Source organism: Theobroma cacao, chromosome 2, assembly GCF_053813885.1.
Source record: "Theobroma cacao isolate CCN51 chromosome 2, ASM5381388v1, whole genome shotgun sequence".
Classification (NCBI taxonomy): Eukaryota; Viridiplantae; Streptophyta; class Magnoliopsida; order Malvales; family Malvaceae; genus Theobroma; species Theobroma cacao.
The window spans coordinates 48,043,378-48,057,714 of record NC_142640.1 but is presented as its reverse complement, the minus strand read 5'-3'; the positions used below and the strand labels follow the sequence as shown (position 1 = coordinate 48,057,714).

Genomic DNA, 14,337 nt, shown 5'->3' with positions numbered 1-14,337 from the left:
TAATAGTGTTATTTTTTTGTACAAAAAAGAGTATTATCACTCGAACTTAAGATCTCAATCTTAATTTCAACTCCATGCTTACCACTTGAGCTCAGTCCAAGTCAAAAGTATGCATGCGGTTGCTTTCACAAATATTTGCATCAGCCATGACATTATTTTTTGTTTATAATGGTCTTGAAACATTCATATTTTGTCAAAATTTTATTTAAATGTGGATTGTCATGAACTGAGATTTTTGATCGGTAGAATAGAATAGCACGTCTTAATAACTTCACAACAACATTTACTCACACCTATTTTAACTCCACTTTAAGCCAAAACCAAAAACAAAAAAACAATCTCTAGTTCTCCTAGAGCATTACACATTGTTCTAAGCCCCTCGTCCCATAATCGAATCTTTACATATTCAAGATCTTGAACTTAAAACTTTTAAGAAAAATCTCAAGTTTTTAACTTTTGAAAGTTTCGCTTTACAAAAAGTGGAGAACAATCTGTGTTGGACAAAATGCATGAATTTTTGAATGAATAAGCCTAGTGGCGTTGGTGATGGCAATTGCAATATGGAAAAAGAGGTTTTGGAATGGGATGAAGATAGTGAGGAAGATGCAATGGGAATGGTGGGATGGAAAGTAGAAGAAGAATGAGAGATTAGTGTGTAGAGGAGAAGCAAGAGAAGGAAGGAACGGAGGAGAAGATACTCACCAAAAGTAAGAAACACACCAAGCAGTTAAGGTAATGGCGAAACTAAAAGCAAAAATAGGAGAGGCAAACTGAAGTTCAGTGGGTCAAGTTCACAGTTAGGAGGAAAATACGGTATGAGGCGAACCAACAATGCACAGGATGCAGAGGGGGCAAGAGTGGAGAGCACGAGACAGGTCTATCAAGAGGAAGTTTAATATCTTAAATGATGACATTGCGAGGAGAAGCAGAGGATATCTGGGAGTTGACAACGAGGCTGGGGTTATCTTTTCTGGAAGAGAAGGGTGATATGATTAAGAGACTGATTGAGCTAGAAACCCTAGATAAAAGTGACAAGAGCAGAAGCCAAAGGTGATCCAATAAGTTTCTAGGGGAAGAAGGCACTTAGGATGGGGTAAGAGTGGGCGCTTGTGTTAGGAAGTAGGCTTTTAGGTGGAGGTAGGGAAGGGAGAAGGATTAAGATGACGATAATCTGATTATGGCCTTATGAGGCTAGTGCCTAGGGATTTTAGTGGGTAAGGTACCTGAACATGAATCCAAACTCATATCTATATACAATTAAATTATATTTCACAATTCACATCCATATACATCCATATTCCGTACAATTCACTAATGATTAAATTTATAAAAACAAATAAATAATAAAATTACAAGTTTACAACAATAATTTTTTAATTTAAATTCATAAAAATAAACAAATAATAATTATATGATAATCTCATAACTTCTCTTTAAGTATATATATTATAAGTTTATGTGAACAAAGGTATATATATTTATATTTAATAATTTTATAAATTACAATTTTTGCAACATTAATATAAAATATAAATTAAATATGTTTATATTAAAAGTACATATATAATAATAATTATTATTATATTCCTTATAAATTAACATAATATATAAAGTATATATTAAAAAACATTACAAGTTGATTGATAATTATATTTTCATGAATTAATTTAATTAACTCTATAAATTTATCCTTAATTACATGAAATTAAAAACAAAAATAAGTTGCAAAATTATTTTAATCTCACAACTTCTATTTAGGAGTGTATATATATATATATATACACACACATTATTACAAGTATACATAAACAAAGTATATATATTATAAATTATAATTTTTATAAAATACAAAATAAAAAGTAAATATGTTTATATTAAAGTTATATATATATATATTGAAGAACAAACATGCGCCTTCATATAACTTCAACAGCTCAATCCATACAAGAAGTTCTATAACTGAACAAAATCTTCAATAATATGAACATTAGATTGTTGAAAATGTATAAAAAAACTAAATGTATATTCCTTCCAATATGATACAATATTCTTATTATTCAAACATTACTAATAATCTAATAGATTTTTAATTTAAATATATTAATGACATAACATTAATAATTTGACTAACAATTATATATTATTAATATATCTATCAATTTTTATCATAATAAATTATTCGCAAAGTTGGTGAAAATGTGAAGAATTTCTTATCCTTACACAAATTCAAATCCAAACACTAATAGATGACAAAAGCAAGGGAAATGAAGGGCAGCCAATTGGACAACGGATGGGACAAATATCAGCATATGGATAAGCTTGCAGAACAAATGGGTCGTCTTAGATCAGATAACAAGGGGGTTTAATCTGGTGTACCAAAACGTATATTGCCTTTCTCATTATTATCTGATGTAAACCCGAAAGTTATATTATTAACTTTTATAATCACATGATCCTCTTATTTTAGCCTTTGGAAAAACAACTAATGCCTTCATCATCTTTGTTTTGCACTCACACATATACAAACCTAAACTTTAGTTTTCTTTTTATTATATCCAATTGGAGTTTTCTTTCACTTCAAAAAAAAGAAAACTAAAATAAAATTTTACATATTTAATTTAATTATTTATTATATATTATATAAATAATAATAAAATATTATAAAATAGGTATAAGGTTCAAGTAGGGTGTAGCTAAAGGTAGTAAAATTACTATCCATTTCAAAACCCAATTATAAGATACCTTAATTTATATAATTGGGTTAAATACATACAAGTACCTTGTAACAGAGTAGCCATTGACGTTCCTACTAATGCCTAGGTGCTTGCTAGCCACAAATGCGATGGCATGAGGTTTTCAGCACTCGGTTTTTAAAAGGGAGAGACCTCGTTAGATTTTAAAGTTCTCTCCTCTCTTCGATGACTTCTGCTTGGCGGCCTTGTGGCTCAGGCTGGTCGTTTTGTGGTAGAATCTTGATACTCGTCAAGCAATTCCCCATCTTCCAGATGCAAAACGAGTATAATCAGGTAGGCAAGAATGAGAAAGAACTGAGGGTACAGAGTGAAACATAGACATATAGAAACAGGGAACGTAGAGGACAAGGAATTAGTTACGCGTACTTTCAACGCCGGACAATTTGGAAAGGAGGAGTTCAATTCTTTTGTAAAATTCGAAACCTACCAAGTTAATGATTCTAGACATAATTCTTAAAAATAAAATAAAATAAAATTATTTTAAAAAACTTAAATAAATTTTTATTTTTTATTATTTTTAATTAAATCTTTATATTTATATCTTAAATTAAATAAATTTTTATATTTTTATTTTCAGACACTGATCCAGGACGGTTTCTATGAGCTTACGGAGAGATGCACACCAAATTTCGTTTTTGGTGTAGGTGTTTCCTGTCCTCCCAAATGGTGGGATATGTTTGACTGAGATAAAGGCGGTTGAGGGGAGGACAGATGGTGAGCTGTGCCGGGGGAGTTGTTTCTGACATGTGAGGTCTATCTATGCGGCTGTTTCGTTGACAGGCACCATGATTTTTGCAAAAGGCTGACAGTTTTGCATGATAGATGGTGTTAATGCCTGTACAGGGGAATGAAACTTGGTTGGTCATTTCTGGGGAGCTTGTCTGTGTATCTATGTCTTTAAATGTTGATCTGTTGCGGGAGGATGGGCTTTTATGGTCTTGCCAGCCATGATGGCTGTTCCACTACCATGTAAGGGTAGTTTTTGTAAATTTAATTCAGAGTAATGGAAATTAAATTAATTGTTTTTTTTTTTAAAATAAGTCTCTCCTCTTGTAATTTAATATTTTCAATGCTTGAAATCTTGAACGAAGACTTTTATAAAAAATTTCAAGTTTTAACCGTAGAAAGTTAACAATAATAAGCAAATAAAATGAAAAACATAGAAAGCTAAAAGAAAACCTTAACTGAAAAAACATTCATGACAAAATGACAAATGGTTTTCCTCTTTCTTTCTCTGTTGATGAACAAAAGAGATACAAAAAACAGGGTAATAATGACATAATTTCATGATTGGTATGATCTAGTCTAAACAGTTCATGTAATAGGAACTAAGAGGTTAACAGCTAATACAAACACTATATTTCTAAGAACAGCAGTTTCCATATCACAAAACATCGAAAACAACCGTAGAAATCCAATATAAGCAATAAACATCCAAACCCAGCAGAGATAACACAACGTAGAAACAGATTTGCTCCCCTGCTGCCACGAAAAAAAACAAACAGAAAGTCACCGTTGCACTTGATCCCATTACATGAAGCCTGTAATTTTCTAAGCTGTATTATCCCTTGCAATAAACTCACGGAACCACCGTAATCTTATGAAGAGAACCACAACACAACCCGCAACCCCCACAACCTTTAGAAGAAACCCCCAATACACCTCAACAAATGAAAATCAGTCACCATATCACCCTATTGTCTCACCCAGTACCCCAACAAAGAAAAAAAGCAACAACCACCGCATACCATTGCCTGCCAATGTACAATCCCATCACATACACAGAACCACATAGAATAATTCAAAGCAAACAAACATCCCTTAACACCTCCTGGCAATGTAAACTTACAGACAAACTCAACCATAGAGTAATATCCTCCTATCATCAAAACAGAACCAGAGAGAATCCCCGTACCAGGAAACAGCTAGCGAAGCACAGCCTCAAAAGTAACCTTCACACAATGAAAAATACGAGAGCATCAAAGCCCTTCGCCACCTTTGCACGTATGACAGAAAGATTTTCATTAATTCAACTAAGGATCCACATAAAAAAGGGGTCCGATCAACCTGATCAGTGACTGAAAACAAGAAGCAACGACATCTAAAATTGCAGTCTCACAAAGGTAAAATCAAAGGTTTTTTTACAATCAGAGAGATGAGTTAATCAGGACAAAACTAAAGTTACAGATATTATTTGTTAATGTTCCTCTGGAATACTCTCCAATGCCGGCCTCCAACCTCCATGAAAGCCATCATCATCACTTGTTCTTCCACCCTCAGAAATCCTGATACCTCTCAATTTCATAACTCTTATCAATCCCTCCGCTGAAGTGTGCTTCAAATCTTTCCTGGAACTTAAAATCTGCTTCAACTCTTTCTGTGTCACAACGAGTCTTATTCTCACAACCCCATCTTTGGACTCAGCTTGTCTCCCTCTATCAGCATTGCTTTCTTCGTTTAATTTGAATCTCACCATCTTCTTCTTCTTAATCTTCTCACCCCCATCAGCAGCAACCTCGGCTCCTTCCAACTTGGAAGCTGTAACTTTTCCTGTCTCTTCGATGACTTCTGCTCGGCAGCCTTGTGGCTCAGGCTGGTCGTTTTGTGCTACAATCTTGTTACTTGTCAAGCAATTCCCCATCTTCCAGATGTAAAACGAGAACAATCAGGTAGGCAAGAGAGAGAGAGAGAGAGAGAACTAAGGCAACAGAGTAAATCACATATATACAGAAACAGGAAACGTAGAGCACATGAAATTGCGCTTTTTCCGCCGGAGTATTTGGAAGGAGGAGTTCAGATTCTTTAGCAAAACTCCAAAAACTAGTAGGTTAATGATTCTTTAACATAACATAACTGTCTGATTTTACATTAATTAAATACAAAAAAAAAATTAAATAGATATGTATAGCCGTCTATTACCTTGTAACCAAAGCATTTGTCATGTACATGTACACCAATTGCATAAATTATGCCTCAAGGCAGTGGCATTTACTACTCCAATTGATTAATCCCAGATTCTTCACTAACAGTTGAAAGTACTTTGTTTTTGCTTAATGACAAACATAACTCTTTGTCTTTGATAGCGTAATCCCATTGCCCTACCTTGCGACCTGTGACCCAATTAACTTTGTAACTTCATTTTAAATTAGGGAGGTTGGCAGGTTAATATTGGAGTCTTCCAGGCTTCTCCCAAATTAATTATAGGATTATAGTCAGTTTAAGGGCCTCTAATTGCGCCTCATATACTGTAGCTGCTTCACTAACATGCTTGAGCTTGACCCTACTCTCTTTAGAGAACTTTTGTTGTATTGTTTCCACATTGTTGTTGGTTTCTATACAGCATATGTGCAATCGATTAGGAAAAATCAATCTAGTTGCAATAAGTTCCAATGATAAACTACTACACCTCATGTTTTTTGTATCTTATATTATCATAAAGATTGGTCTTTATTTCGAAAAATAAAAAAGGAAAATAAATTAAGCACCAAGGGTTTGATTTTCCAATCAACCTAACCAAACTGCCAAGCAAATCATATCAACTAAATCCACATTGATCACAGCAAACTTCCAACCAATTATTGCTTAATAACGAGATTAAGGTGAATTTCACTACCATATTATTATTCAATATCTACTTTTAATTTCAAAAACTAATAAATTTAAAAGTACACAGTGATAAAATTTAACAAAATTGAAGTATAGTGATAACATTTAATATTATTCATAGTAAGTAGCAAACTCGACCTTGATCGTCTTATCATCAATCAATCAAGGCTTGAACAAGGAAATTAGGTTAAAAACTTATGGTAATACATAGGTAAGTAGAATAATGAAACAAGTGATGAACAAAAAGGGGGCTTAGTGTGCAATGGAGTTGATCAATAAATTTGAAATAGAATTAGTTAAGTTTAGTCAAATTTTGCTATTAGAACACGCAATAGCAAAGGATGGTGGCGGTGGGTTCGGTGAATGTGAGATGTCCTTCAAGTTTAGGGCACCAATTTGAAACTTGTTTTGTTTATCATAGATATTACTTTAGTTTTAGTTATTATAAAACTCAAAAGGGTCGTTGAAAAATTAAAATGGAAGGGCCAACGCGTCAATTATAGTTATAATTTAGGGGTATCTTTCACATGGGTTAGGTCACCATCGGTGGTTTCTCAGGAAATGTTGGGGAGCCTTTTGTTCTCCTGTCATGCATGTGGAGACGGCCCATCTGTGACTTTTCCTGCTTTGGTTTTCGGTAGTAATATAATGGGAGACACCACCCAAATGCTCCAAACATGGATGGTCTTCGTTTGACTAAGGTGAAATGCATGTGACATTGGTTTATTTTATTTGATATAACATTTAATTGAATTCTTTATTTCGGATGTAATATTTTTGCTGCACAAGTTCTTCCTTAAGTTCTAATATCTGCTTTCCATTGCCATGTGTTTTCCCTAAACAAAAGCCTTGACATAAACTATGTGGGAATACCAAGTTAGTAGCTGAGCTGTTGATAATCAAAGCATTTTAATTTTAAGGTATAATGTTTAAAATATTTAAGAAAAATTAATTAAGTTTATATATTTCAATTACGTTCAATTAAGTCTATATATTTTTATTTTGAATCAAATAAATTTTTATAATTAATGGATGGCTTATTATAATTAATTATAATGTCACTTGTCATTTTATATCTATTTGATGTTAACATGATGCTGATGTAGAAAAAGAAAAATATCACATAATTATATCATAATTGATTATGACATATTAATATATCATTGTAGTTTCATGTGATATATGACAAATAATATTTTGATTAAATGAATCATTAGTCATAAAAATTTATTTTGTAAAAATTAAAAATATAAAAATTTATTTTATTGAAAATAAAAATATATTTGATTGAATATAATAAAAAATAAAAATTTATTTACATTTTTTTAAAATATTATATTTATTTTTAATATAGGGATGAAACCCAAGCAACTCCAACTTCTGTCTGTCTTTGTTCCGTCTGGGCTGAGCTTTTTGAGCAGAGTTTGCACAGAAATCATACAAACAGGCAACGGCCTGACATGAACCAAGCCCATCAATATTTTGCACAATTAAAATTATTACTGAAGGAGGCTCAATTCAAAAAGGCCAATGAGTTGGGTTTTGAGTATTCATGAATCAAACATGAGTAAGAAACAAGTATTTTGACAAATTTTGCATCCCAATTAAGAGAGCTATTAAGTTTTTCCTCAATTAGTCATGAACTAGTATTATTAAATTGGATAATATAGTATAAACTATTTTTTAAAATTTGATAATTAGTGATTTTATATTGCCTTTACACAGAGATTAAAACCTTAAGATTTTTTTTTGAAAGACATAATTGTGTGTTTAATTGTTCAAGAGTTACAAGTTGCTGCTGCAAGTCTTCTTCCTACTGTTTGAAGACTTTCCACAGCAATTTATAACCCTCACAACCAAGTCAAGAGTGATAAAAAACACAACCCAGCAAATATTTATCACAGGGCTTTGACCATCCAGGAGTAACCCTGTGATTTACGAAAGTATCACTGCACATCCCGTTGCCGCCACTCTATACATAGAAAATCAAAAGCAGACCTGTACAGTTCCTTTCATCAACAAAAAAACTCTTCCCAAGGGGGTACCGTCTCCCTCCATACTCTTCAATGCAAGCGATCCGTAGCAGACCTCGTACATGGTAAAGGGCACAGGACTTATCAATCACAAATCACAATCAATCTTTATGTAATCTTCCAATAATCCAAAAGGTGCCAAGACCACATTGAATGCATTTGAAGAACCAACCAGAACTCAGGACAACCAAGTATTACCGTTACTAGAGAATTCATTAAATGCAATAGTAGAAGAACCTGGTGTGGTTTGCATGTCAGGGTCACACAACAGCAAACTTTACTTCCATGTAAAAATTGGAAAATATGAAAATCTATTTTCTTAACGTAGATACTGTTACAAATAGAAAAATCTTATATTTCAAAATTATGTGTATAATCATGGAAGTGAATGAATAGTTAACAATATTGTAATTTAATTAATTAATTAATCAATTGATAATATTATATTATAATTATATCACAAATGAATCGTTCATTTGTTAGGTGACGTAGTGTTGCAATCATAATATAAATAAAATTTTAAAAAATTCTTAAGTTCCTTTTTGTTGGATTTTGTCTTGTTGAAGCTAAGATGTTTTTTTTTTTTAATAAAAATGTGCAAAAAGTTCAAGTTAGTATTTTATACTTTAATTATATTAAGGGTTGATAATAAATTGACCACAAAGATTACCTACATAATAATTAATTTTTGGAACATGTACGTGGAAAAGTCTAAACAGAAGAACGATTCGAATTTTGGGTTCCTATTTTAACAAACAAAAAGGTGATCATAAAAGAAAAAAAGTTATCTGAATTAGTGATTGCGTCTTGCAATTTACAACCTCAGAAATAGGATTGATGGAAAATTATCTTTGTCCTCTCCCCGTGTAATTGTCTACATAAAAATATCTTTGTGAAGTGGAACGATGCCCCCTGTCAATAATGGCAACCCGAAAAGTACTCTTTGTTTTTTCTTCTCTTTATTTTTTTTAACTGAAAATGACATTGAATTCTGTAATTAACTTGAAATGAATCGAATTTATAACAACAAATGCTAATATTACGGGTAAACTTTTGTCATTAAAGCATGATCTTTTCACTAAATTTCATTTTTATTTTATCCACGAAATAATAAAAAATATAAAATGGTACACATCATGCAATATATATGTATATATATATATATATATATATCAATGTACATCCACAAAAGCTTCACCTAACAATTTCTATCCAGGTTTCCTTACAATCTTGAACAAACTTAAAAAATCTGTGGATGAAAAGAATAATTTTTTAAAATAAATGAAAATAAAGCATAATAATGGTACAATTTACTCTAATATCACTCTTTTCTTACGTATGGTATATAGCAGTGTTGAGTGTGTGTCTGTGTGTCATGGTGTCGTCAACTGATACACCTTTCGCTATCAATTTGGAACCAGTGGGATCTCTCTCTATATATATAGATTAGATTTCCATGGACGTGATCTCTGCCACCGGAAGCTTAAGCTCTATCTATAGAGATGGAGAGATGTAGATATTCTTTGTGGCCATTGAATTTTGAATAGTTTTTCCTTTTTCTTTTTGGGTATCTTTCAAAGTTAATAATTTAACTGCTACTGAACAAACGTAGAGAGTGTGTCCTACACAATTAATTAATACGAACGAAATTAAGATCTTCCGGTTGGTCTTTTCTTCATAACTAGCAAGATGCCAAACTAAGGTTTTGTAGACATTGATTTGTGCAGTTAAAAATTTTGGGGTTGGTGTGAATTGCTAGCCGACGCTGTTCGCTTTCAGTCTCAAAGCAGCCTCTGAGGTAATTGATTACGCACTTGCTAGGCTGCAGACGCCCGTCAGAGGCCTAATATTAGTTTATTTGTAACACTTCACACTTCCGGCTGATCAATTTGATACTGCTTGTGCTGCTAATTATAAATTAATTAGAAAATTAAGTACATGTTAAACTGATCTAAATGGTCTGGATGAAGTGTTCATATAGAAACTTCCAAATCCGTGTATCCTTTTCATGGAAACAGCCAGCAAATGTACACCATATATAACTCTTGATAAGGCCCCTTGCCTCTCATAAATATATTACTCCCAACTCATCGCAAACAGAAAAAAACATTCACCCACTCTGAATTGAAAAACTCTTCTCGGTCCACAGCCATAGTCTATGATGGGGTCATCCCAAGAGTCCATCCAACAGCCTCTGCTTCAGTCACAAACTTCAAACACGAAATCCGAAACAAGCTCAGAGCTTGAGGACACATTGTCGGACGCTAGGCTTTCCTTGTTTGAGCGTTTTAGGAAAGGAACATGGATCGAGTCCAAGCTCCTTTTCCACCTGGCTGCACCGGCCGTTATTGTTTATATGATCAACTACCTCATGTCCATGTCCACCCAAATCTTCTCCGGCCACCTTGGTAATCTTGAACTTGCCGCAGCCTCCCTCGGAAACACTGGCATCCAAGTCTTCGCTTATGGTCTCATGGTATAAATAATTTTTTTTTTCATTGAATCAAATGTTTGGAATATATAAATATTAACATGAATTTAGATTGATATATCTATAGCTATCTCTTGACGTTAATTTTTATTATGATTTTTACGAATATATGTATAGTTGGGAATGGGGAGTGCTGTGGAGACGCTTTGCGGGCAAGCATTTGGGGCACACAAGTACGACATGCTAGGCATATATCTTCAAAGATCAGCGATTCTCCTCACCTTAACGGGGATTCTTCTCACCATCATCTACATCCTCTCCAAACCAATCTTACTATTACTTGGCGAATCGCCTGATATTGCCTCGGCAGCTGCAATTTTCGTCTACGGCCTAATCCCCCAAATATTTGCATACGCCATAAATTTCCCGATACAGAAATTTTTGCAGGCTCAGAGCATAGTGGCCCCTAGTGCTTACATATCTACGGCTACGTTAATTATACATCTGCTGCTAAGTTGGCTGGCAGTGTACAAAATTGGGCTTGGTTTGTTGGGTGCATCGCTGGTTCTGAGCTTGTCCTGGTGGATTGTGGTGGTTGCTCAATTTGTATACATAGTTAAAAGCGACAAGTGCAGACATACATGGAAGGGATTCAGCGTACAAGCCTTCACTGGCCTGCCGAGCTTCTTCAAGTTATCGGCTGCATCGGCGGTGATGTTGTGCCTGGAAACTTGGTACTTCCAGATCCTGGTTCTGCTAGCGGGGTTGCTTGAGAACCCAGAGTTGGCCTTGGATTCACTCTCCATTTGGTAAGTACAGATCATTTCTGTTCTGTGTTTATTCTTTTTTGGTAGCAAAAACGTAAAAAACATTAATGCAAGCTGGACTAATCGAATATCTTATTGGAGGATTTGTACGGGTGAGATTAACTTTTGATCAACCTGTTGGCAAGGTACATAACCTTTAGAACAGAAAGACTTAAATTAAAAGGTCACTTTGGAAGAAATCAACATGGCTTTTTCCTCCCATTTGTTTACACCCTAAAACTACAAAAATGAAAAGTGATTGCTGACCATAGATACGTATTTAATGACTAGATTCTGTTTTATTTATATCAATAATTACTTAGCAGACTTTCGGATTTACAATTCTTACCATGCGATAAAGTCATAAAATAATAATCTTATGTACATGTAGTAAGTGCGTTGATGTTGAAACTTAGCATAATGATCCAAAACCTGGGAAAAGGGAGATAAAACTGTCAGAGAAGTGTTTGGAATTGTCTTCTCTTCTTAATAATTCAGCTACATAACTATCATTGATTTTATGTTTATGTTTTTACAAAATTTATTAGCCCATCTTCATTAACGAAGTTAAAGTGGTGGCGATTGCCGCTCCTCAAGTCCTCGATTTTTATTCTTTTTTATTATATATAAATTTATAAATTTATATAATTATTTTTCAATTATTCTCTAAACAAAATCTTAAATCCGTTATTATCCCTTTATTCTTAACTGTATGATTTATTATTTTGTATATATATAAAGCAAAGAAGAAAAAAAATTCACTGAGTAGAAAGCAACATGTCAGCCGTACGTCAATAAATGTGGGGGGAGTTGTCATGTTTGAGTTGACTACCAGACATGAATAATTAAAGATGGAACAATGTGCTTGCTTTCCCTGTTCTCTCAGATTGTTTAAACCTCCATTTTGGTTTTGAACGTACAATGGAACTACTAGAAAATGTAACAAAAGTACGTATTGGAGGAATTTAATTGAATGTTTTAGATTAATAGAATCTTAATTAATGGGTTATTTCAGCATGACGATCTCTGGATGGGTCTTTATGATTTCAGTTGGATTCAATGCTGCCGCAAGGTCAGTCATCATCGACTTCATGCTTTCAGATTTTATTTGATTACTATTCTTTTATCATTTATAATATAATGTTCTTAATTTATTAAAAGTTATTATTTTATATATATATATCTATTATATATATATATATATATATTTATAACTATAGATATTGAAACTTTTTAATTGACGAGAATTTTTATATTTGTTTATTATTAAGATTTATTTAATTTGTAAACATATAAGAATTTTAATTGTATTAAATGACGTTTATGTAAAAAATTATTTTCTTAATTTTAATAGTATTGAATCATTTTTAAATTAATATCATAAAATATCAATTATATATAATTGAAACAGTAATTATCTTTCAAATATAATTATCTTTTCTTTTATTAACCTTATACGTACTTTGAAATATTCGTATCCTATATATATATATTAGTATATAAATTAGTGTCATTCAGTTTTTCTAACAAATTACTACAATATGAATCTTTAAAAAATATGAATGGAAATGAGCAGCGTAAGAGTTGGGAACGAGCTAGGAGCAGGACATCCAAAATCAGCATCGTTTTCGGTGGTAATAGTGACTGTATTTTCCGCCATAATCTCAGTGGCGGCAGCCATTATAGTTCTGGCTCTTCGTCACGTCCTTAGCTATGCCTTCACAGGAGGTGAAGTGGTGGCTGAGGCTGTTTCGGATCTTTGTCCGCTTCTAGCATTAACCCTTATCCTCAACGGAATTCAGCCTGTTCTCTCTGGTATAACAACTTCGAAAGTTTCCTTTTAAAGAGAACTCCTAGGGGATTTACTTCAACATATTTCTGTCTCACATTTCTGGTTTTACGATTTGCATGAAGGTGTGGCTGTTGGGTGTGGATGGCAAGCTTTTGTTGCTTATGTAAACGTTGGTTGTTATTACGTGGTTGGGATTCCCTTGGGTTCTCTTCTTGGCTTTTACTTTAAGTTGGGTGCCAAGGTATTTACATCGCCATTTTCTTTTTAATATTTCAAAGGCCACTGGCTTCGGATTATTCATGCATCATCTGGTTTCAGGGGATATGGTCAGGGATGATTGGCGGCACAGCCATGCAAACCCTCATCTTGGTTTGGGTCACATTTCGGACAGACTGGAAAAAGGAGGTAACCCCCTTTCATATTTTCCATCAAACAACACATAATTTATTGCTTGTCAAGCTGAATCAGATTCTTATATTCAATGGCAGGTCGAAGAAGCTAGAAAGAGATTGGTCACATGGGAGGATAAGAAAGAGCCTCTTTTGAAGTAGAGAGTCATCGGACAATGTCAGCCACATAAACAAATACAAATAACTTGATTTGTGACAGTGCACCTCCCTGGCTTCATACGAATTATGGTCCTCATCAACCAAACTGTGACCCGGGGAAGCGAACTGCCCTTTCCATCGTTGAGTTTATTGGCAAGTATATACTTTGATGACTAGATTAGATTAGAAAGAACACTGTATGCATGACCTATGCAGCTGATTGAAAAGTGCCAGCTATTTCTATTTTTTCTTGGCGCCTGAGGTTCTCTTCTCTAATAGATATATAAGAGGGGTCGCCTCAAAAACTACTTCTAAGCAAATGGCTCGTAAATCCTATATCTATATAGAAGGAATCTTGCAACAAGAGG

At 33.5% G+C, this 14,337-nt stretch overlaps 2 protein-coding genes across 2 annotated transcripts; one reads left to right on the top strand and one right to left on the bottom strand.

The window, feature by feature from the left end:
• Positions 1-4,135: 4,135 nt before the first annotated feature.
• Positions 4,136-5,532, bottom strand: LOC18610093 (uncharacterized). Its single transcript, XM_007045573.3, has one exon. The coding sequence runs from the start codon at positions 5,392-5,394 to the stop codon at positions 4,951-4,953; it is 444 nt and encodes a 147-aa protein (XP_007045635.2). The 5' UTR covers positions 5,395-5,532; the 3' UTR covers positions 4,136-4,950.
• A 4,932-nt stretch (positions 5,533-10,464) lies between these two features.
• On the top strand, positions 10,465-14,215 carry LOC18610092 (protein DETOXIFICATION 40-like). The gene is made up of 7 exons (XM_007045571.3): positions 10,465-10,868; positions 11,001-11,632; positions 12,645-12,701; positions 13,206-13,444; positions 13,544-13,662; positions 13,740-13,826; positions 13,910-14,215. Exons 1-7 carry the CDS (start codon positions 10,551-10,553, stop codon positions 13,970-13,972), a joined length of 1,515 nt encoding a protein of 504 aa, XP_007045633.3. The 5' UTR covers positions 10,465-10,550; the 3' UTR covers positions 13,973-14,215.
• The last annotated feature ends 122 nt before the right edge of the window (positions 14,216-14,337 follow it).